General features: G+C 39.4%; 1 protein-coding gene across 6 annotated transcripts in view; it reads left to right on the top strand.

Annotated features, from left to right (window-relative positions):
- ptprea (protein tyrosine phosphatase receptor type Ea) overlaps window positions 1-19,664 on the top strand; it is a 53,336-nt gene extending 33,672 nt beyond the window's left edge. Inside the window, exons 1-21 of one of the 6 annotated variants that reach the window (XM_042396813.1) lie at window positions 2,208-2,286; window positions 8,134-8,211; window positions 8,829-8,925; window positions 9,388-9,461; window positions 10,463-10,507; window positions 11,089-11,225; window positions 12,002-12,092; window positions 12,712-12,788; window positions 13,141-13,177; window positions 13,271-13,368; window positions 14,118-14,237; window positions 14,535-14,698; window positions 15,018-15,153; window positions 15,357-15,506; window positions 16,577-16,670; window positions 16,920-16,996; window positions 17,126-17,260; window positions 17,483-17,608; window positions 18,182-18,333; window positions 18,455-18,590; window positions 18,755-19,664. In XM_042396813.1, coding sequence (XP_042252747.1) covers window positions 2,235-2,286; window positions 8,134-8,211; window positions 8,829-8,925; window positions 9,388-9,461; window positions 10,463-10,507; window positions 11,089-11,225; window positions 12,002-12,092; window positions 12,712-12,788; window positions 13,141-13,177; window positions 13,271-13,368; window positions 14,118-14,237; window positions 14,535-14,698; window positions 15,018-15,153; window positions 15,357-15,506; window positions 16,577-16,670; window positions 16,920-16,996; window positions 17,126-17,260; window positions 17,483-17,608; window positions 18,182-18,333; window positions 18,455-18,590; window positions 18,755-18,829 — 2,151 coding nt within the window. In that variant the 5' untranslated portion in view covers window positions 2,208-2,234 and the 3' untranslated portion in view covers window positions 18,830-19,664. Of the gene's footprint in view, window positions 1-2,207; window positions 2,287-2,823; window positions 2,903-8,133; window positions 8,212-8,828; window positions 8,926-8,972; window positions 9,237-9,387; window positions 9,462-10,462; window positions 10,508-11,088; window positions 11,226-12,001; window positions 12,093-12,711; window positions 12,789-13,140; window positions 13,178-13,270; window positions 13,369-14,117; window positions 14,238-14,534; window positions 14,699-15,017; window positions 15,154-15,356; window positions 15,507-16,576; window positions 16,671-16,919; window positions 16,997-17,125; window positions 17,261-17,482; window positions 17,609-18,181; window positions 18,334-18,454; window positions 18,591-18,754 lie in introns of those variants that run through there. The other 5 variants (XM_042396809.1, XM_042396808.1, XM_042396810.1 and 2 more) reach the window with 5 other exon arrangements.
- The last annotated feature ends 1,658 nt before the right edge of the window (window positions 19,665-21,322 follow it).

Here is a 21,322-nt window from a genome sequence, read left to right as displayed (position 1 = left end):
TTTTTTAAATGAAGTTGCAAAGCTGCAATAGAGAGTATTACGTTCCCATGGAAGGATTTTGAAATTCCAAGTTCAGACGTGCAACTTGATAGATTTTAGTACTTATTGTCTGCTGAAATTACTTAAGCCAGTAAAGTGACAGTGAAAAGTTACAAATTAGTAGAGGGTCTTATAGACAGCAACTTTCAGAATCACCAGTGTAATTGACGTTTTTACCATATTTCAAGGACACTTAGACTGCTAGTTATACCTCGGTTTTGACTTGTGCTCCATTTGCTTAAGTCCAGCTTTTCTGTGACTTAGTATCAATATACTCTCAAGTCGAAGAGACAGGGAAGCGTTGATGGTTTACTTGAAGTTCTGTCCATTACAATATCAGATAAGGTGCATCTTATTCAATACAAAGCTATTGGTCCATTACCAAATTGTTTTGGTATACTGTAGAACGCATTTAAAAGCTTTGTTTCACACAGTTAGGAGGCTTCTTTCTTAATTAGCACCACATTGTACCTCTGACTTACACACTAAACAGCACTGTCACCTGAACTTGCATTTTAGCACACAAAGAAAGCATAACCCTAGTTATAATAATAATTTTAGCATAATCCATTAATCGACTATATACATTAAACTGTTGTATAAACCTATGTTTACAAATTATATGAATATACCATAGAGAATACAAATAATTAGCTCTTGCAGTGAGGTTTTGCTGCATCTTGGTGTGTGTATAACATTATACCTTAACACACTCCACTCTTTTTTTTTTTTTTTTAATCAAACTTTATTGTTCTTCAGTGGCTGCTAACTCAGACAAAAGCCTAGATTGACATCAGGTTCTCGGGTTTTCGGTGTGTGTCTCTTTGCTGGGTTTTCTTTCTCTCTCTCTCTCTCTTTTTTTTTATTAAAGCTGACGTGTTCAACATCCCACAGGTACCACATTGGTGGCAGTACTGCTGGTCAGGTTACCATGGGAACACACTGTGAAGAACAGCAGAATATACATAATAAAAAAATCCTAATTTTTCACAGTGTACTGTAAATCTTAGAATGATTTCAAATTGGGTATAATAAATAGTGTGTCACGTGGAGAAAACTGGCTCCAGCATTTTCATTTTAAATGTTAAAATATATGCGTTTACTGCATTGTGGTACATTTTGATTTTAGATTATGGACATTATCTGCAGAATAGTAATGGACAATTATCAACAGTAAAGGATGGATAATTTTAGAAAGAGCAACACTGAACACCTTGTCCAACTAGGTTACATTGCATGGGAAGCGGTCGCACATCTGTGTGAGCAGATGGACACCCCAGCTTCATTTCCTCAGTCAAAACTGTGAATGTAGTGCACTGTCCTTTAAATAGCTAACCCAGCCCAGGTTTACACACTGCAGCTCCCCAAAGACAGAGAGCAGAGAGACACAGCGGTATGAGGTCGACCTACTCCAACAGAAAGCGCGAACTTGTTAAACTTCCTGCAGTGTTCTTGTCCAAACTGACTGATTTAAAGCTTTACTTTTCTATCATCAAAGTTTCCTTTCATAAAAACCTTTACATTAGATACAAAGACACACAATACTACACAATACTATTTAGTATTCCACTTTCTTAAAGTTGGGGGACTCACAAGAGACAGATTTTCTTTTTTAAAAGTATGGTCAAAAACAAATGCAGTAAAGGCTGAGATATCCTAACTTTGTGTCCATAATATGGTTCAAGTTCCAAAAACACTGGATCCTACACTTCCCATAATGTAACTTGATAACACATTTCATACTTTTATGGTGATTAATTGAGGTGTTTGCGGTCAAACGTGCGCAACCGGAGGAAATACATTTATAAGCCTACAGTACTGCAAAGAACTGAAAGACACATAGACACACAATTAAACACATGGGAACAATAATATTAAGACATACTAAAAACAACACACATCTACATCTTTTCAACTGACAGGTTATGCTGTGACTGTTGCAATGATGAGATCAAAAACAATGTAACATCTGACCACAACATGACTGGAAACCACACTGCTTTTGCTTTATAAATAAAGCCTCTCTATCTTGATCACATGTCATTCTGTGGTAGTGCCAAAATGGACACGCAGCTGACAATGATGAAGTCTCTTTATCACTTTAAAATGAGGGCCCTCACCAGGGCGAGAGTATCGACACAGAAGAGGTAGAAGAGGGCCCTGTTGGCAGTAATGTTACATTCTGGTCAACACTAATGCTTTTGCCCACAATCACGTTATTCTACAGCTGCACCAGAGACTTAAAAGGTAAATTGGGCTTTTTATGTCACAATATACTGTAATAATTTAAGAGGATCAGTGTTGTTGCTCAATGGTGTTTACTGAATGAATGTTTATGAAAAAGTGTGTTTTCCTTGTCAATCAAGTCATAGGCCTATCAGTCAGTTTTGATCGGAAACACAACAGATGTCAAGATGACGTAAAATTATACAATTCATAATTTTAAATTACATGAAATATCTAATATCTGTTTTAGTTTAAAAAAAACTCTGGAAATGTCTCTAATTAACAGCATATTTATATTAACAAATCCAATAAGCCAATAATATTGGATGACTGATTTATTGGTCTGACTATTTATTATAGCCTATTAATTGTTCCTCTGTACATTTGATAGGAATTTAGTTGGTTTAAACGTATGCATATTCACTTTCTTGTTAAGAGTTTAATGAGAAAATTGATACCACTCTCATGCCTGTCCATTAAATAAGAAGCAACAGACAGTTAGCTTAGATTAGCATTAAGACTTGAAGCTGGTGGAAACAACTAGCCACAACTTGTCATTTTTACACTTTTTAGATTTTTTTGTACAGATTAAACAAATGAGATATAATGTGTTACTTTGTAAGCTTTAGTGGTTCTGGTAAGTTGTTTTTTTTTTAAATATACCTTTGGAAAGAGCCAGGTAGTTTTCCCCTGCCTCCAGTGTTTATGCTAAGCTAAGCTAAGCTAAGCTAAGCTAAGCTAATTGTTCCCTGGCTGTCGCTTCATATTGAATGCACAGACATGAAAGTGGTATAGGTCTTCTCATCTAACTCTCAGGAAGAAAGCAAATAATTATATTTCCCTAAAAGTCAAATTATTTATTTCCTCAGTAGTTAAACAAACATAGCATACTGTATAAAATAACCTATTAACACTAGAGTAGGTTAAGTTTTGGGAAGGAGCAAAAAGGTTAAACATATTTCAATCACAGCAGTGAGAAAATGCACAGAAGGCTTCAGGTTACTGGTTGTTTTTCCTCCAATAAGCCATCTTGCGGGTTTCAGTTATAAAAATCCTTGTGGCCTAAAGGGTAAACAGTCTGGCAGCTTTTTGCTCTGAGGACACAATGTACCTACTGCTAGCTCACCCTGTCACATCGCCCCTACACCCACCACCCATTTTCTGAATTCCCCAGCTGATGTATTTGAAGAGACAGAGAGACTCTGTGCCCAAAGAAACCACGTTCAGTGGAACTGACAGTGCTCTGTCCACGGGAAGACACAGTGCCAGGGAACATCGCGTTTCCTGTCAAAGGCAAAGACAGCCAATTTCTCCGTCTTATCTTCTAATTGTAACAAGCTCGTCCTTTCTGATGGTTAGGGTTCTGCAGATAATTAGTGAGACAATGGTGGGGAGCTGCAGGGTTATCATTATGTCACTTAAGGGCTTTTTTTAAGCCACACTGACAGAATGACAGAGAGCGTACACACACCACAAGAAAGAAGTCCACAGAGAGGGATAGCTCATCCTCCAAAACAAAATGCTGTCAGGGAAAACACCTATCAGCTTTTTGGTCCGGGACTATAAACAACACAAGAGTCAGAATTCCCTCACTGCCTTTTTAATGTCTGAAGCAGGGATTAAGAAGCAAAGAGAAGCCTTGTAGTGGTCTGCTTGCATCCTGTGTTGCTTTTGTGTGTGTGTAATGTGACATGCTGATGTCTGTGCATGTGTGTTTCCCTACATTTTCGTTTGCATGCTGTGAGGTATGCATGTATTCTGGTGGCAGGTTGTAATCAGTGGAGACAGAGCTGTGACTCATACAGTGCATACCAGGTGCTGGAGGTTTCTGCAGTATGAACACATAACTGTGGCTGAAGTGTTGTCACATACTCTGTGTAGGCAGAAACAGGGCTTGGTCATATGATTAAAGTCAATTTCACAATGTTATTACAAATGCTTTTCTGATATTATAATTGTATGCAAAACCACATAATAAATCATCATATGATGCGTAGAATTTTGAAATAATCCTGCTGAAAATTGCTGTAGCCCCATTGTTGTTTGCCACAATTTTCAATGATCATTTTGTTCTGTTCTGTTTTTAATCACAGTTTTCTTGGAATCTTTCATTTGGGCGATGGTTGTATCATCACAATTCGATTCCACTAAAAGTCGGTAAATTAGAATATTTTTGCAGCACTTAAACAGAAAAAGTACAGAATTGTATGCTATTCAGTGCAGTCTTAAAGGATAGCTTCAGATTTTTTCATGTCTGTCTAAATACAAAAGTCGCATGCCCATATATTCATTAAAATAGTTGTTGGTTGCTGTAATCATTCCTCCTGTCCATAGTAGCAATGAAGAAATTCCTTTTCAGGGAGACATGATATGAAGCTTTGGCTCAATCACGTAGGTATCAACCAAAGTTATAGTCTTTTTGTTACTGTCTCTACTGTAGCTCAGTAAGGAAACACTAGGTTCATTTTCATCCACCTGTTTGCTATTAGCATTTTCAATTTGTGCTCAAAACAACACAAAAAATTCAGAGGAATCTCAAAATATCACAAAAAAGATTTTATGATTAGCTGAGGTGGTATCAATAACGGCAAAATGCGACAAAGTGCAATGTAAACATAGGTAGCGATGACATACATGAAGCATGTGACTTAAATGTTCACTTATGTTTCCGCTCCACTGAAGAGACGAAAAGTCGCGGCACACAAAGACATCAGATCTGTGTGGAGCGATGAGGAGAGTGTAACACTCCTCAAGTGAATACATGAAACAAACAGAAATGTGATATTTTCATCATGTTTTCTACATTATTATTCACTGTTTGAGGTTTGACTGGCACTCTTTTAATTACAACATCTCATTGCCCCTGCATCTTCTTAAATGGTTTAATGACCCCAACTGGAAAAATAGCACCACCTGTTAATCTTGATGAACCAACTCCAAATATTTGCAAAACAGCAGTGGGTGGAAACAACTTTGGAAGATACCCACTTTATTTTTACTCAGACTGCTAAAGCATATTAGCTTCAGCTGACCTTTATTGTGAATTTTAATACAAAATGAGGACTGTGGCTTTTGTCCCCCATCTCTGACATTGCATAAGAGAGATCTGTTCACAGCCAGTGTAGAGAGGAGGAATGATGACACTAACTAATGACTTCATCAGTGTGCATGTGGGCATGTGAGTATTGTATTAAGATAAACTTTTAAAATATCCCATATATATCTGTCATGGTTTAAGTTAATCACATTCAGTCTGTATAGGACCCCAGTTACTGCCAACACAGTTGAAGGCTTCACACAGTCACTGACCCGCCATAAGGGAGCGCTAACTCTACGCCAGGGTAACTCGGGACACACATACCACCAATATAACGGGTTGTCTGGTTGGGCAGGACAATACCCTTCCCCAAGGCTACTTGCAAATGTCTCGTATCGGAAAATAAGGACGCCTTAGAACTTCCCCCGAGCTGACTTCTCCCATGACCTATTTTCATTATGGCTGATGGCTGGTGTCTAGCTGCTGAGTGCTAAATGGAGAGAGGACAATACACAGATGAGAGCGCACACAATGTGGTGATAGCTGTTTGCCCAGAGTCTGACCCGAGCTGAATGATGACTAATAGTAATAGTCTAATATGAGACTTGTGGTCCAGGCTGATTTATGCTGAGTGAGGGGAAATAAAGAAGAAGAGATGAGATACTCTGGAGATTAGGGAGCAGGTTTATTTATAGTGATGTGAGGGACATTCCCCACAAAGACAGTGGAAAGGAAGTTGCTCAGAGGGGGTGATATCCTTAGAGATGCTGAAGACTTCGGGCTGGAGACCACTGCAATGACAAGATGGGAAAAGCTGGAGAACAGTGGTTGTATAGTCTGCGGTCCCCCAGGAGCAGTTGAGCCATGCAGGGGTTGTAGGCTAAAATGTGACAGGGTGAGATCTCCAGAGGTGATGGAGAGGGAAGAGGGAGGCAGGAACTGAGGGATGCTTACAAGAAGCAGTAACACTTAACCACAAGGCACAGCCTTAAGGCTAGCTCTTAGCACTGAGCTGGGTGTCCCTGTTGTATCATTACACACAAACAAACAGACAGACGCAGCACACATAAAATTCAATGCAGCTTGTGTAGTAGAAAGTCCCAAACGGTGCCGTGAGTGTATTTCCACATCACAAAACCTTCTTACACACAGTCTACCCTGAGGATTCACACACTGTACTAACACAGCTCAATATCCTCCCCCTCATGCAAGCTTGTGACATTTGCAGAGAGAGCCTTAAAGAGGGGGATGAAGAGGGAGGAGAACTGGAGAAGCGGGGGATCACGCCTCCTCTCTTCTCTCATTAGAATTCTCTCATCAGTCTTCCCTACGGAGCAGGGGCTTGACATGTCAGGGTTTATTAATCGCTCCAGGAAATATTATTGACCCGGACCTTCTGCTCCCTCTCTCCTTGCTGCAGTCAGTGTCTCTGCTCCGCTGCCTTCACATTCCTCCGATGTCCTGCCTGGACACATTACAGGACACTGCGGCACAGCGTGGAGGCTTCAACACACAGTGTCTTCATTGACTATGCACTTGGCCCGAGCTTTCTTTTCACCGCAGCTGCAAAGCACCACACACACACACACACACACACACACACATACACACACACCTGCAGCCTTGAGTAGACAAAGCACACTGTGCTCTGCTTCACTGTTGTAATGGCAGTTCTGTGTTGTCGCACTTTGCTTCCAACTATGCTTATGTGAGGGGGGAAAAAAAACAGCTTTAAAACTGCAAACATCTCAAGGCTTATTGGTTTTTAGATCTAACCAACAGCTTTAAAAAGAAAAGAGGTGCTTAAATCAATGTGATGTGAAACCCATTCTGAATGCTCAAACATAAGAATCGATCAGAGATACCCCTTTATACTCCCTCTTCTGAATTCCTCTCCCAGGAGAAAATGAGGAGTCTTTCCGCTGAGACTCCTGGATGTCGCTGTGTGTAGGGGCTCTGGATGGAGCTCATGGTGCTGTGGGTGTTGGCGTGTTTGTGTGTGCGTGCCTTCTGTATGTCTTTGTGTGCATGTGAACGAGTGTTGGTGGTAGGGTGATGTTTATCAAAGGGGGGGGGGTGACAGAGAGCAGAGCATGAGGGTGTAGGTGTTAAGCTTCTTGCCTCCCGACTCTAGATTTCGCTCCTTATGATCTGATCCATCCACTTTAGCTTAGCTTAAGCACTTACTGGTAGATCAATGTCAACATTATCCAGGCCTTTTGTTGGCATGCATGTGTGTGCACACATGTTGTATGTGTGTGTGTGTGTGTGTATGTAATTTCTAACACACAGTATAGCACACTAACACTCTACACATGCTATATCCTGGAAATCACACACTCTTTCAGCATGGCACTGTCACAGAAACAGATGAAGGACAACAGCTGTTATCAGCTCTTAGAGGCATTTTCTCAAGTTCTCTTGCTCAGTCTGATAATATACTGATTAAAGCATGAGCATATGCTTTATAAGAGCATTTTTTTTCTCAATGGGTTGGCGAGGAAGCTGTTCTCATGGCCAGCATTGTTTTCAAATATTGGAGTATTGCACCTCCATGTGGACATGTCTGGCATTACACTGTGGGTTTTATGACAGGAGTAATGAATGACTAGGATACGATTGTGTTGTTCCATTGTGTCTCCATGAACTTTGCACCGATGAGCACATTCCCGAAAGCAGTCACAAATAAAGAAATATGCCTTAGATCTGTCAATAGTTTTTGTTTCCCATGAATGGCAATATTATCCAGCGGCCATGTTCTCATGAATCTTGACTTTGCAAACATGTCTGGCACTAAATTTAATATCCGTCTTCATTTTGTTTTTCTGCAGTCACAATGGTTCCACTTCTGTTTTTGGTGGCAACCACGACAACATCCAATTCCACCAGCAATGGCAACCATACACAAGGTAAGAACAATAACAAGAGTAATGCACCTCAACATGTGAGACTGAACAACACTGAACAATTTGCAATAGCAAACAAATCCCATCACTGCCCACTGCAGTCATCACTTTTCCCTGAGATATGATTATTATGTATCTTCTGCAGAGCATGCATCTGCTTGATAATAGCCTTTTTTACAGCCTTGTTATTACCGGATCACAATGAACCTCAGCAGCCCTGGACAGTAATTTATGGCTTATTGTGTGTCTTTATAAACACAGCTAATAGCTGGCTGTTTGGCTGTGACTCTTGGCTGAGTCTCCATTCTTAGAGCCTCTCATTTTGTGTTAGACATACCGACAGGACAAAATGAGCTGATACTTATCTCTGTAGACAAAATACTGCTGAAGCCAGTTATTAAATCAGGCTTGTATCCAGAATAGGATGGGAGGTGCTTTGCTGAACCAAGTATTGATTTAGCTTTATCAGTTCATGCAATAAACACTTGGCTCAGACACATAAATGCAGCCAAGCATTTGCACACACAAACATATGCACATATATTGTCCTTGCCCCCTCTTCCTGCTTCTTTGTTGACGGTGCTCCTTGACCCCTGGCCCTGCCTCTCCTTCTTCCTCAGAAGGCGTTACATCCCAAAACAACCACATCCTCCCCACCGTGCTGGTCCTGTCCCTGCTGCTGCTCATCTTCGCACTGCTAACCTGGTACTTCCTCAGGTAAAGACTCACCCGCCTCACCTCGCCCCCTCCCCTTGCCCTCGCTGACTGGCTGTGAGCCAGGCTCTGGGGCAGAGCTCAGGGTGACAAACGCTTCCTCCTTTAGTCACTGAGGCGGAGCCCAGTCAGGAAGTGCTGCTAGTTGACTCCCTCTCATGCTTGTCTGAGTGAGAAGAGAACAGGCGGTGACAGTGGACCTACACAGGCAGCAGAAGGGAGTTAAGACTAAATTCTGAACCCTATTCGAACTAGTGAGCTGTCTTTCCAAGACGTCAGCTAATGAGAAAGAATAGCCTCTCAAGCTTCAGATGGTAGGATGAATAGATTTTTGTTCTCAGCTATTTAGATTTTTACTTGTGATTACTTGTGATGATAAAGTAGAACTTATTTTACCATGAAATCATCTCAGTCTATGGTTTGTGCAATGTGTTTTTCTCATTTCATTGTATTTTCTCCTGGCAGGTTAAAAAACCAGAGAAAAGCAGTCGTCACAACAGTTGACAAGAAGATACCAAATGGCATCCTGGAAGAACAAGGTAACATTATTATTGTGAATTGGACATTGTTGTAATGGCCGCACAGATTGTAGATTGTGAGAGCAACGGGCTGACAGTCAAATGAAAGAAAGGAGACGCACAGAGACATGAGGCAAGGAAAAAGAAAGCGGTTAAGACAGACAGTAGGAGGTGTAAAGGAGGCTTCAACTTTGTTATTGTATGTGCAGATTGTCCTGTTACTTCCTTGTGGTTGTGTTTGGCTTCCTGTGGGTAAGAACAAAACTGTGTTGATGATCACTACGTCTTATAGCACTTTGACATGACATGTTCATTTTTTTCTCACCATTACTGGTGCAAAGATGAGAACAGTTTTAACTGAGCTTTGAGTTGCATCATTTTCAATAAGAGCTGCTTTGTGTGAAGTATGATAACAACTATTTGGACAACAATAGTTCAAGGACCTGTGAGGGTTCCTTTAGGAAGTATTTTCTTATCTAACATTACAGTGGAATGTACAGAGCAGGTTGTATTCGTGTAGATTGGAATTTAAAGTAGGATGTGGCTGGAAAACACTCAAAAGGTCAGGTCATTTCAAATGGTCAATAAATATCAAGGTATTCGCTGAGTTGCTGATTACAGTGATTGTAAACGTGACACACTTTTTCATGAGTGATATTATAGTTCATTTTGTCTGTAATATTTTACTGTAGTTGTAAGTAGTTGAGTAGTTCAGATTTAATCTTAAATAAGTTCAGGAAGTAGAGGTTTTTCTAGATTTGAAAAATGTCTTGCTGTAAGACAGTTCTTATAAAGAAATGATTAAACATACACATTCTTACACTGTTTGATTGAAATTGACGTACTAATTATGGTACAAGTTACATTTTTTTTATTCATAAAGCTGAAAACAAAAGTGTCGTATATGGTTGTATGAACATGATGTTGTCAAAATTATTCAAATAGCATTTTTCTCACAGTATTGCTTTACTGTTCTGATCTTGTACATGTGTGTTTTTGATGTGATATATGTTGTGTTTTAGAGTTTGGATACAGTACTGAGTCGTTATACACCACTGTGTCACCAGGTCAGGTATATAGGGTAGCAGAATCAGGAACCTCATGTTACTAACACTCTCCCAGCACTCTTTTGACCTACATTTTTCAAATTGCAAGCACTAACTGAATGCATACTGTAGTCGGGTGCTTGTAAGATTTATAAGGTTTCCACAGGGTGCTTGCTGTAAGTGGCTTTTCCCTGGGGTCCTTTGGCTCTCCAACACTTGTTGATGTTTGGTGATCACTGAATACTTGGCGCCTGTTTTTACTTCATTGTGATATCAAACGGCAAACACCCACCAACATGTTAACAACAACATGTAAGATTTTAAACCAGTCAGTTTGGTAATCATTTTAATTTTTGAGCTGTTACTGAAATTCCTCTACAAGCTGATTATGGAAAATAAACCCAATCCTGTTTTTATAATTATTTATCTGAACTAGTTATTTAATAAAGCAAAACATAACTACAAAATGAACTTAGTTTATTAGTACAACTGTAAATTACTAACCTGATTTGAAAAGTTAAATCAGTAATTTTCTTCATGACAAACTTTAAACTCAGTCCAGCAGGGATGATAAACCCACTGACTGTCTGATCTCCTCACAGAGCAACAGACGGTGGTCCTTCTGCCCAGATCCCCTTCAGCTTCTAAGACCTACTTCCCCATCCCAGTGGACCACCTCGAGGAGGAGTACAGGCTCCGCTCGGCTGACGATGGCAAGCTCTTCAGAGAGGAGTACAATGTAAGCATCCTTCTCTCCTCTCCGCCTGGAGGCTGGAGTAATATGTGGTCATGAGTCAGAGTCTTCTGTACTCTGTACTATTTACAGGAGGTGTCTAGGGTTAAAGTACTGAGTCGTTGTGCTGCACCTACCCCATGATTTGTAGGATTGCTCAAATATTGGTTGAGTGAAATCTTGTAAATAACAATTACTGTAAATAATAAAAAAACCTATGTTATTATTGTTTTGTAGCTCTGCATTCCCAAAATGTCAAAAGTATACTTTGAACCAAGAGGTCGGAGTGTTTTTTGCCTCCGAAATTGGACTTAAAGGATTTTCCCACGACAACTGCTATGTGTTCATGTGAAGACAGAAGTTTCTGACCATGACTTGTGTGTATATTTTTGATTCAGGAAAACTACTGGAGTTATATGTGTCACATTGTCCATGACACATACTGTACACATACACTCACGCATATGAAAAATACCCCTTTGCCTATTTCTGACAATGATTTAGGGTTGAGTCAAATGATGACTCACAGTTCAAGTTAAACATAAAAGTTTGGTTTTATCGGATGGTTTGTCAGCACAGACAGAGGAAGTTGAAGTTCTCTGCTTTTTAATGGACTGTTTACTGTAGGTAGCAGAGGAAGTGCCTACATCGAGGCTGAACAAAGCCCCACATACAGCAGAAGACAATGTGCCGGCTGTGAGCCATTGAAAGTAAGCCTGTCGGACTGATTTTTAGCATGTGAGGTTATGTAAAAACGAAATGTCTATTTTTTTGTTACACAGTCCCTGCCAGGGGGTCATGCCCAGGGGGCGTACGAGGAGGCCAACAAGGAGGACAACAAGGAGAAGAACAGATACCCCAACATCCTTCCCTGTGAGTGTACTTTCTGTTCTGTATGAACTGGGTTTTCGTTTGACTCACACCCAAAGCTCACAGTTTCCTGTGTGTGTGTGTGTGCGTGTGTGTGTGTGTGTGTGTATGTGTGTGTGTGTGTGTGTGAGTGTGTGTGTTTGCGCACGCCTCTGTATCTTTATGAATCTTTATTTTTACACCCCTGCGGTAGATCCTCTTCAACTGCTTATGTACTAATTCACAATGTAACACCTCTGTCTCACCCTTTCCTACAATTTTACAGTTTTTATCACTCCTCCATGACTCACTAATACTTAATTGTGTAAATTTTCTTATTTACCTATGCATTGTGATACCTAAAGCAATAGGTTGACATTTTTGGAAATACAATTATTTGCTTTCTTGCCCAGAGATAGATGAAAAGACCATTTGAACAGTAACTACAGTATGTGGCTGAAGCATCAATATTCTCATCTAACTCTCATCAAGAAAGGGAATAAGCATATTCCCCAATATGTCAAACTATTCTTTTGATCGTCTTTCATCTACCTGCACACTAATAGTGTGTATACAGAGAGTGGTGACAGACTCTTTGTTTTGTTTTTCACCTTCAACCCTGCAATGCTATTTTCACCAACAGACGATCATTCCAGAGTGGTGTTGACTCAGCTGGATGGAAATCCCTGTTCAGACTATGTGAATGCGTCTTACATTGATGTGAGTTATGTTTAAAAGTTTTTCATCATTTGGATAAACATGGTGCAAGAATTACTATCTTAGACTCTCATGAATGTTCAGCTTCACAGTTTCATAATACAACTTTAATATTGGTTAATTAGTAGCTGTTCTGAAGCTTTAAATCATATCACACGATTGTCCTCGACAGATGTTGAGTTTGCCTTGTTGTCATGGAGTTCTTTCATGACTTCTCATTCATGTGAAAGTTAAAAGTGAACATTCATTCTTGACCTTGGAAATAGCAGTTGACCAATCAATCTCATCACAATGTCCATTAATGTCTGTTTTGGAGCTTTATCTTCTCAGTTAACTTAACATGATTTTCTAACAGGGTTACACGGAAAAGAACAAATTCATAGCAGCACAAGGTAAGATATGCTACATTTTGGAATGACATATGTTACATAATTATGATGATGCCTCGATTTTTTTTCATGTGATTGAACTTTTTTGTCTCTCAGGTCCAAAGGAAGACACCGTTGCAGATTTCTGGAGGATGATATGGGAGCAGAAAGTGGCGACTGTCGTCATGCTGACAAATTTGAAGGAAAGGAAAGAAGTGAGTGATTTCCAGCCTAGTTAATTTCTTAAATGTTTCTCAGCTCCTCTGAATGAGAGGCATGGATTCATCCACCCTGCTAAAGTGCATTCCCACCAGCTCCAGTGTTTGCTTCTCCAAGCAGTTCTCTGCTCTGAGCTCCTGGTGGAGGGGCAAGCGCAAAGTCTGATTTCTCTTTAGGGATTAATGGCGCATTACAGAAAGATTTGAGAAGAAAAGTGCTTGGAATAGATTCCATCGGTTATGGTCAAAGGTGATACTATGCAGTTTAATTTAGACTATTCATTTCACACCTGTAATCTCCCCTCTGACATCTGTTTATTTATTTATTTATTTTGCTATAATTGCACATTTTGTATTTCCTGCATGTGAATCAGAGCACCTCTGAACAAGGAGAGACAGAGAATGGCTAAAAAGATCAATAGAAAGAGAATTGGTGAAGATTTAAATCAGCGTGTGGATGAGTTGAAATCAATGGCTACATAATGTGTAATAAAGTCCTCGAAGGCAGTATCATAATTACCCTGCAAAGTCTTATATTGAGTGGTTTCACCCCTCTGACTTACACTAATCTGGACTGACTGGCTGTGAAATTGAAGCATGTGTGCCTTTAGTAGAGCTCACATTTGCTGAAGTCATGCATTTGAACTGCTTTGTCTCTTGAAAAGAAAGTCCTTGAATACGTTCCAGAACAGCAACTCCTCTTTGGGTATTTAATCTATTAAATAATGGCTGTCATCTCTCCCCAGGACAAATGTCACCAGTACTGGCCAGATCAGGGCTGTTGGACCTATGGGAATGTGAGGGTGGCAGTAGAAGACTTCACTGTCCTGGTGGACTACACCATTCGCAAGTTCTGTATACAATATGTGAGTTTCAAGCATTACTATGTCATTTTTGTGCAGTGTAGAAATTGGCAACAGAAACATGTTTGTGAAACATCTGAACACATGATGTTGTAGTTCCCTTTTCGTTATGAGCCAACCAGGCAGTGTCAAAATTCTAAGTAGCTATGAATTAAATATAACTGAACATTTCCAGCTCAGATCCTTAACCAACAGTTCTTGCTAAATTGATAGAGGTTCTTGTTAAAACAATAATTTATGCTACATAGGTGTTGTGATACTGCTAACTGTGTTTCTGTCCATGTTTGTGTCTCCTTGTAGCAAGCCAGCGATGCAGCTAAGACTCCTCGGCTAGTTACCCAGCTCCACTTCACCAGCTGGCCTGATTTTGGAGTTCCCTTCTCTCCCATCGGCATGCTCAAGTTCCTCAAAAAGGTCAAGGCGGTGAATCCACCCTTCTCTGGGCCCATTGTGGTCCACTGCAGGTACCGGAAAGCTAATGGGACTCAATGTTATGTTGTTTACTTGGATCAACATGCTTTTGACTGAACATTACTTTTAATGGTTTTAATTATCTATTTTGTTTCTATGGAGATAAATATATTTAGGCCTAAATCTGCTTTCTGTCTCAGCTGGAAAAGGAATCTGTCAGCTATGGCTGGAAACATTTTGAATAACTATAGCAATACATGTGTTTATAGGCACAGATGTCCCTTTGTTTCCTGCCTGTTGTCTATTAACATGCAAGTGTCAGCTGAGGATTTGCGGTTCATTCAGTCTGTGGTTTGTTTTGTGTATCTGCAGTGCTGGTGTTGGCAGGACAGGAACCTTCATCGTAATAGATGCCATGATAGACATGACGCACGCAGAGCAGAAAATTGATGTGTTTGGATTCGTCTCTAAGATACGAGAACAGCGCTCACAGCTCATCCAGACAGATGTAAGTAAGACACACAAAAAAAATAAGTCTTTATCACATCGGACATGCAACATATTATTATAGCTTGCTAATGTGAAACGTGTGATAGTATTCCATTCACAGTGTGAATTAACCCTCCCTCTATCATCTATAAATGTTCAAATGTGCCTATACATAGTGTGTGTTCATCCGTGTGTGTGTGTGTGTGTGTCTTCTCACCCCAGATGCAGTACTCATTCATCTACCAGGCCCTGCTTGAATACTACCTCTATGGAGACACGGAGCTGGACGTGTCGTCTCTGGAAGGACATCTGCACAAACTGCACAACACCTTTACAAATGGTGACCGGGTCGGCCTGGAGGAGGAGTTTAAGGTAAGACTCCTCATTTCACATGCCTGCTCATAACAGATCACATTTAATAAAATATCAAGCCTGCTACAAACCAATCTGAAGACAGAGAATTGACCTTAGTTCAAAGTCCAACACAACCTAAATACCATATAGAGAATGTTCTTTTTTATTGCAGAATTACTGTTTTTAAATTTTAAACTCAATAATACTTTTATCAAGAAAAGTTCACATCCATCAGAGTTGGTTTAAAGGGATAAGTCTTCTGTTCTTTTCTTACTGTCAACAAATCCCATGAAAACACCATAATCAATCATAATCACAGTATCTTATTCCTCAGTGCCTTAGACCGCCATTGTTGTACAAAAACTATGAAAAACACATTATCATTGCACTCGGTAACATGTTCCTTCATTACTGTGAACCTGTGAGCGCTACACACACTGCTATAAATACACACTAGCAATACGTGTGACAACAAATGGTTTGCAAGAAATGGACCGTTTGCTCCTGTTTGAGTGACGTTTGCTAAGAGCTACAGTGCCCAGATCTTTTGTCATATTACTGAGCCTCTTTTAAAAATAAAACTATATATTTGTGACCCATTTTTTAAGTTCAGTTGGAACCAATGGGCTTGGGCCTTTGAGCCACAGCTAGACTGGGGAAGTCAGGAAGTAATGACACGGACCAACTATTTTTTAGTTTAAGTCTTTTCATGGGATTTGTTGACAATTCTAAAATTATAGAATATCACCATCCTTAACACCTTTGGATAGATTTTGGTACAGTACAATGGATTAGTCCTGAAAATTTAACTCTTACTCAGTAGAGACATTTTTTGTGACAGAAAACTGAAAAAAAGCTTAAGAGGATGCCGCAGCCAATGTATTAGGACCATACCACTAACAGTCGAGCTTTGCCTATTTAACTAACTTGTCTCTTTTATACGACAGACAACTTACCTGCAAATACCAAATGTGATTTATAATCAACTGTGTAACTTGTTTTATTTCTTTAATTTAATTTGTAAGTTAAAGGACAGTAAACATTTGCAAGTTTGTAACATTTTGACTTTTTGTTTGATTTCTCCCCAGAAACTGACCAACATGCGAATAATGAAGGAGAACATGAGAACGGGGAACCTTCCCGCCAACATGAAGAAGAACAGAGTTCTGCAAATTATTCCATGTAAGAAAGAAAGAATGTCTGGAAAACCACAGTACCAAAAACTATTAGATAAGATGCCAAATATTTTGAGGCAGATGTTGACCTCAAGATAATATTGTCTAGACTATGTTTAGGATCTGAGTTTATTCAATCCTGTACTCTGCAGCATTGAATAGCACAGGCCACTGTCTAGACCTGATATTCTGTGTGGTTTTGAGCTGGTCTATTCTAAATGGTTATGAGGGGTTTCCTGCTCTATTTCTGTTTCAGATGATTTCAACAGAGTTATTCTCTCCATGAGAAGAGGTCAGGAGTTCACCGATTACATCAATGCATCTTTCATAGATGTAAGCAGATTTTATTACCTCATGTTTTCCCTCTTTCTTTCACGTCTGCAATAGTCTGTGTTAATGCTATTTACACACATTATCGGACCTGTAAAGCTAAAGTACTGCATGCATTTTTCTGTGACTCAGGGCTACAGACAGAAAGACTACTTCATTGCCACCCAGGGTCCACTGACACACACAGTGGAGGATTTCTGGAGAATGGTGTGGGAATGGAAATGTCACTCCATTGTCATGCTCACTGAGCTCCAGGAGAGGGAGCAGGTAAGCTACAAAAAGGGATGACTGCAAGTAAGCAATGATTGATTGCTCCAATAAACACTTCAACAGTGCATTCATAAACCATCCCTGTTCTGATATCTTGCATCTGTGACAAAACATTTTATGTCAGTTCATGTTTGTGCATTTCATGTACACATTTCATGTATTAAGCTGCTTCTGATTGACTTGTTGCTGGGATCAAAACAGTTATCTCTGTTTTTGCAGGACAAATGTTGCCAATACTGGCCCACAGAGGACTCAGCCACCTATGGAGATTACACAGTAGAGTTGAAGGGAGACACTTTATGTGACACCTTCAGTCTACGAGACTTGGTACTCACCTTTATCCCGGTAAGCAAATGAACGTATTATCATACAGCTGTTAGTGAGGCAGTCATGACACATTGCATTTGCCTGTCAGGATAAAAGGACTTTTATTGGCCCTTAGCATGCAATTTCACTAAGCAGCTCTTTGAGAGCGGAGCCTATAGTTACATTCATATGTGAATATTTGAAAACTGAACTGATACCTGGACATGGTAAAATGCAAAAGTGACTTTTTTATAGGGTTTTTATGAATCCTTAGAGAATGTCGTATCTCATGCTGTAATGCTACACATGGTCTGATGTAACTGTCTCATAATGAAGTCAAAAAAACTCTTTTTGTCTGCCAGAGGAAATGTGTTGGGCAGGATGTCTTTAAGAAAATTAATGTGTGAGCCTCCCATCTCATATATTTCATTAAATTCGACCCACATTACCTCTCAGATGCTCAATAGTCTATTCCTGCCAGTCCACCACTCATCTACCGTACACTTAACCTACACTGACATTGCACCTGCCATTATGCTTTCATATACTGCTAATAAATCATATTTGAAAGGTATTATGATCTCTTGCCTGTCTGTGCATTTCCTCTCAAAGGAGAAGCAGACAAGGGTGATAAGGCACTTCCACTTCCACGGCTGGCCGGAGATTGGCATCCCGGCCGAGGGGAAAGGCATGATCGACATCATCGCCTCAGTGCAGAGACAGCAGCAGCAGTCTGGGAACCATCCCATCGTCGTACACTGCAGGTACCTTCAAATCACTCTTTTAGGCACACATTCAGGCCTTTTTTTTTAATATATCTGTTGTCATGTTTGCAAGCCACTGTTGATGCTTTAACTAATTTCTAATGCTCTTTGTGTGCTGCAGTGCTGGTGCAGGGCGAACAGGTACGTTCATTGCACTGAGCAATATCTTGGAGCGAGTCAAGGCGGAGGGCCTGCTGGACGTGTTCCAAACTGTGAAGAGTTTACGCATGCAGAGGCCTCATATGGTCCAAACTGTGGTAAGTATCAGCTGAAGTGAACCTTAAATAATCTGTTAAAGTACTAAAAAATGTTAAAAATGTCGTTTATCTTCTGTTTATCTCCTGTTTTGCTTTATCTTGGGTGAAACCAATACTGATTTTCCACCTAATCAGTCTTTTCTGTTTTTTTTTTCTCCCCACAGGAACAATATGACTTCTGCTACAGGGTGGTACAAGACTTTGTCGACATTTTCTCAGACTATGCCAATTTTAAATGACGAGATTTGCCTTAAACATGATTTTTAATGTTGTTTTCTAAAGCTGGTTTGTCAGTTTTATGTGTTTCTTTAACTTGGTCAAATGATCTATTTTGCTATGCACTTGTCCTACTATTAACTAAAACTCCATCCTCGCTGTAATATACTGTATCTCAGTGGATTAAAATTGTAAATGGAAAAAAGTTAGATTAATAATGTATATTTCACATCATGTATGATAATTATTTTGTCATGAAGTGTAGTTTCAAAGTTGGTCTCTTATTTCAGTTCTGTTGTATAATATTGTACTTTAAATGTCCATGTAAGTGTTATTTTGGATTGACCACGTAATATTTTTAAAAGTTGTACTTATTGTAAATGTATTTATGTGTTGATGATGACATTCCATTCTTGAGTTTGGAGAACATTACGGGAATGTTAAGATTATCTTTTTTTTTTTTTTAGAGTACATTCTTTCATTTATTGATGACTTCTATCTGAGATTAGAGGCGATTTTGAACCAAATTTTTAATTGCCCTGAAGCTACATGTCCATAACGAATATGATACTCTTTCCAATGGAAATACTGTCAGAACAAGAGAGCATCACTTCAGCCATAATGCAGAAAACAAAGTAATGCAACAGAAGCCAAGATGACAACCCAACATGAATTCAGGCAGAGGTTTCACAGTTCGACTAGAGTCGTGAAAGACCATTAAACTGGTTTTGTACCTCAAAAAGTGGTTTGCAGCTGCATTTAACATGGATGTAACGTTACTACATTCTGCCTTTTGTCTGTAGACAGCAAAAAGTATTTTGCTTAAATGACTGCACATTAAAAAGCACATATAACTAAGCCTTTTGCCAAGAACCTGCAATATTCAAGAGTATGTTTATGATTGCTTTATTTGTATTATAGATTACAGATTGTTCACAAATCAGTGCCATATGTACTTTTTTAAGACATGGAAAAGTAAAACAACCCTGAGATGAAAGCAGAACATTTAAAGTTCATCCAAAAAAAAAAGGTAAGTGTGATCACTGACTGCATTATAGCAAGTACCTACTTTGTCAAGTATGTTTTCATGACAACTTATGTCAGATGCACAGTTACTGTAACACAAGAGGAGACATGTAATAGTAAAAACCACGATACACAAAAGTGGTGCTTCAGTGCCTGCTTAACGCCAGAGCAACAACAAAAAACACACTCCATATTATCAAGATTTTCTCTTTATATGTTTTAGAATACATGGGTTTTGTTTTGCCACACAGGTCAAAATGAGGAACCAGAATGTTTCATAGAAAGTATTGAGTGTTGGTTTCATTGGCGAGGCATTAATTGGAAAGTATCTGAATGTAAAATAGCTTTTTGGTGGAATTCTTCTGAAGTAGCGACCCCCATTCATCCGGTACTCCAAAATTTAACCAAACATTTGGAATAACTTGACCCAGCTCTTTTAAATCCTCAATGAAACATGTGGTTTTGTTGAATCTGTTTGTAAATACTACATTACAAAGTGCTAACATTGTGAAAGTGAGGAGCAAGGAACTGTCAAGTGATTGGTCATGTTTTGTGTGCTGTCTGTCTGTGGGAGATGTGAGGTGCAGCACAAGAAGAATTGACTTAGCAAAACAACTGATTTTCCCATGGCTTCTTTTCTGTCTACGCCTTCCTTTTAAAAATATTGAAGAGGGTGTGTTTAGGCTACAGCTCTTTGCCTTTGCTCTCTCTGTGGGTGGTCTATCCCTTTTTGGATTCTCAATGTCTTTGAAATGCAAGTTGCAATATTAAATTCATCTGAAAATGCTTTAGGGGTCAGTGGAAGTGTTTTTTTCAGATGTGTTTTCTAGCCGCAGTGTCAATGTGCAACAACTTATACTGTCCGTATGGTTCTTTTTAACTTTGGGGAGATGTACTGAGGGCTGCTCAACCCAGTACAACTATAGTCGCATACACTCCTTGTAACCCTATGGTTCATAATATATCAATTAATTGACAAATCATTTGGTCCGAAAAATGTCAGAAAATAGTGAAAAGTGCCCATCACCATTTCCATGAGCTCAAGCTGACGTCTTGAAATGTCCTGTTTTTCATTTCCTATACTACAGTACTGAGAAAGCCAACCAGTACTCAAATTTGAGGAACTGGATCCGGTGATTTTCTGGCGTACTTGCTTAAGTTTTAGTTCAACTGTAAATAAAATAAGAAAGGATTATTTTGAATCCTTGTTACCAAAGCCGCTTTTTAACCAGGTGACCTGCTTGAGCTCTCACACTCAGAATATCTAGTTAGATATTAATACAGAGATCATACACTGGATGAAAATGTTCATCAGAATCATGTCTGATTCTACTTATTATTGCTCTACGCCATGGTTACAACTAACTATTTGAATAATTGATTGATCTATTATTTTCTCAATTCATTTGATCAATAAAATGTCAGAAAATACTGAAGTATGCCCATCACAACTTCCTAAAGCCTAAGGTGATGTCATCAAATTGATTGTT

Source organism: Thunnus maccoyii, chromosome 20 (genome assembly GCF_910596095.1).
Source record: "Thunnus maccoyii chromosome 20, fThuMac1.1, whole genome shotgun sequence".
In the NCBI taxonomy this organism is placed as follows: Eukaryota; Metazoa; Chordata; class Actinopteri; order Scombriformes; family Scombridae; genus Thunnus; species Thunnus maccoyii.
Note: the sequence above shows the minus strand (reverse complement) of the source record. Positions and strands in the feature narration are given on the sequence as shown.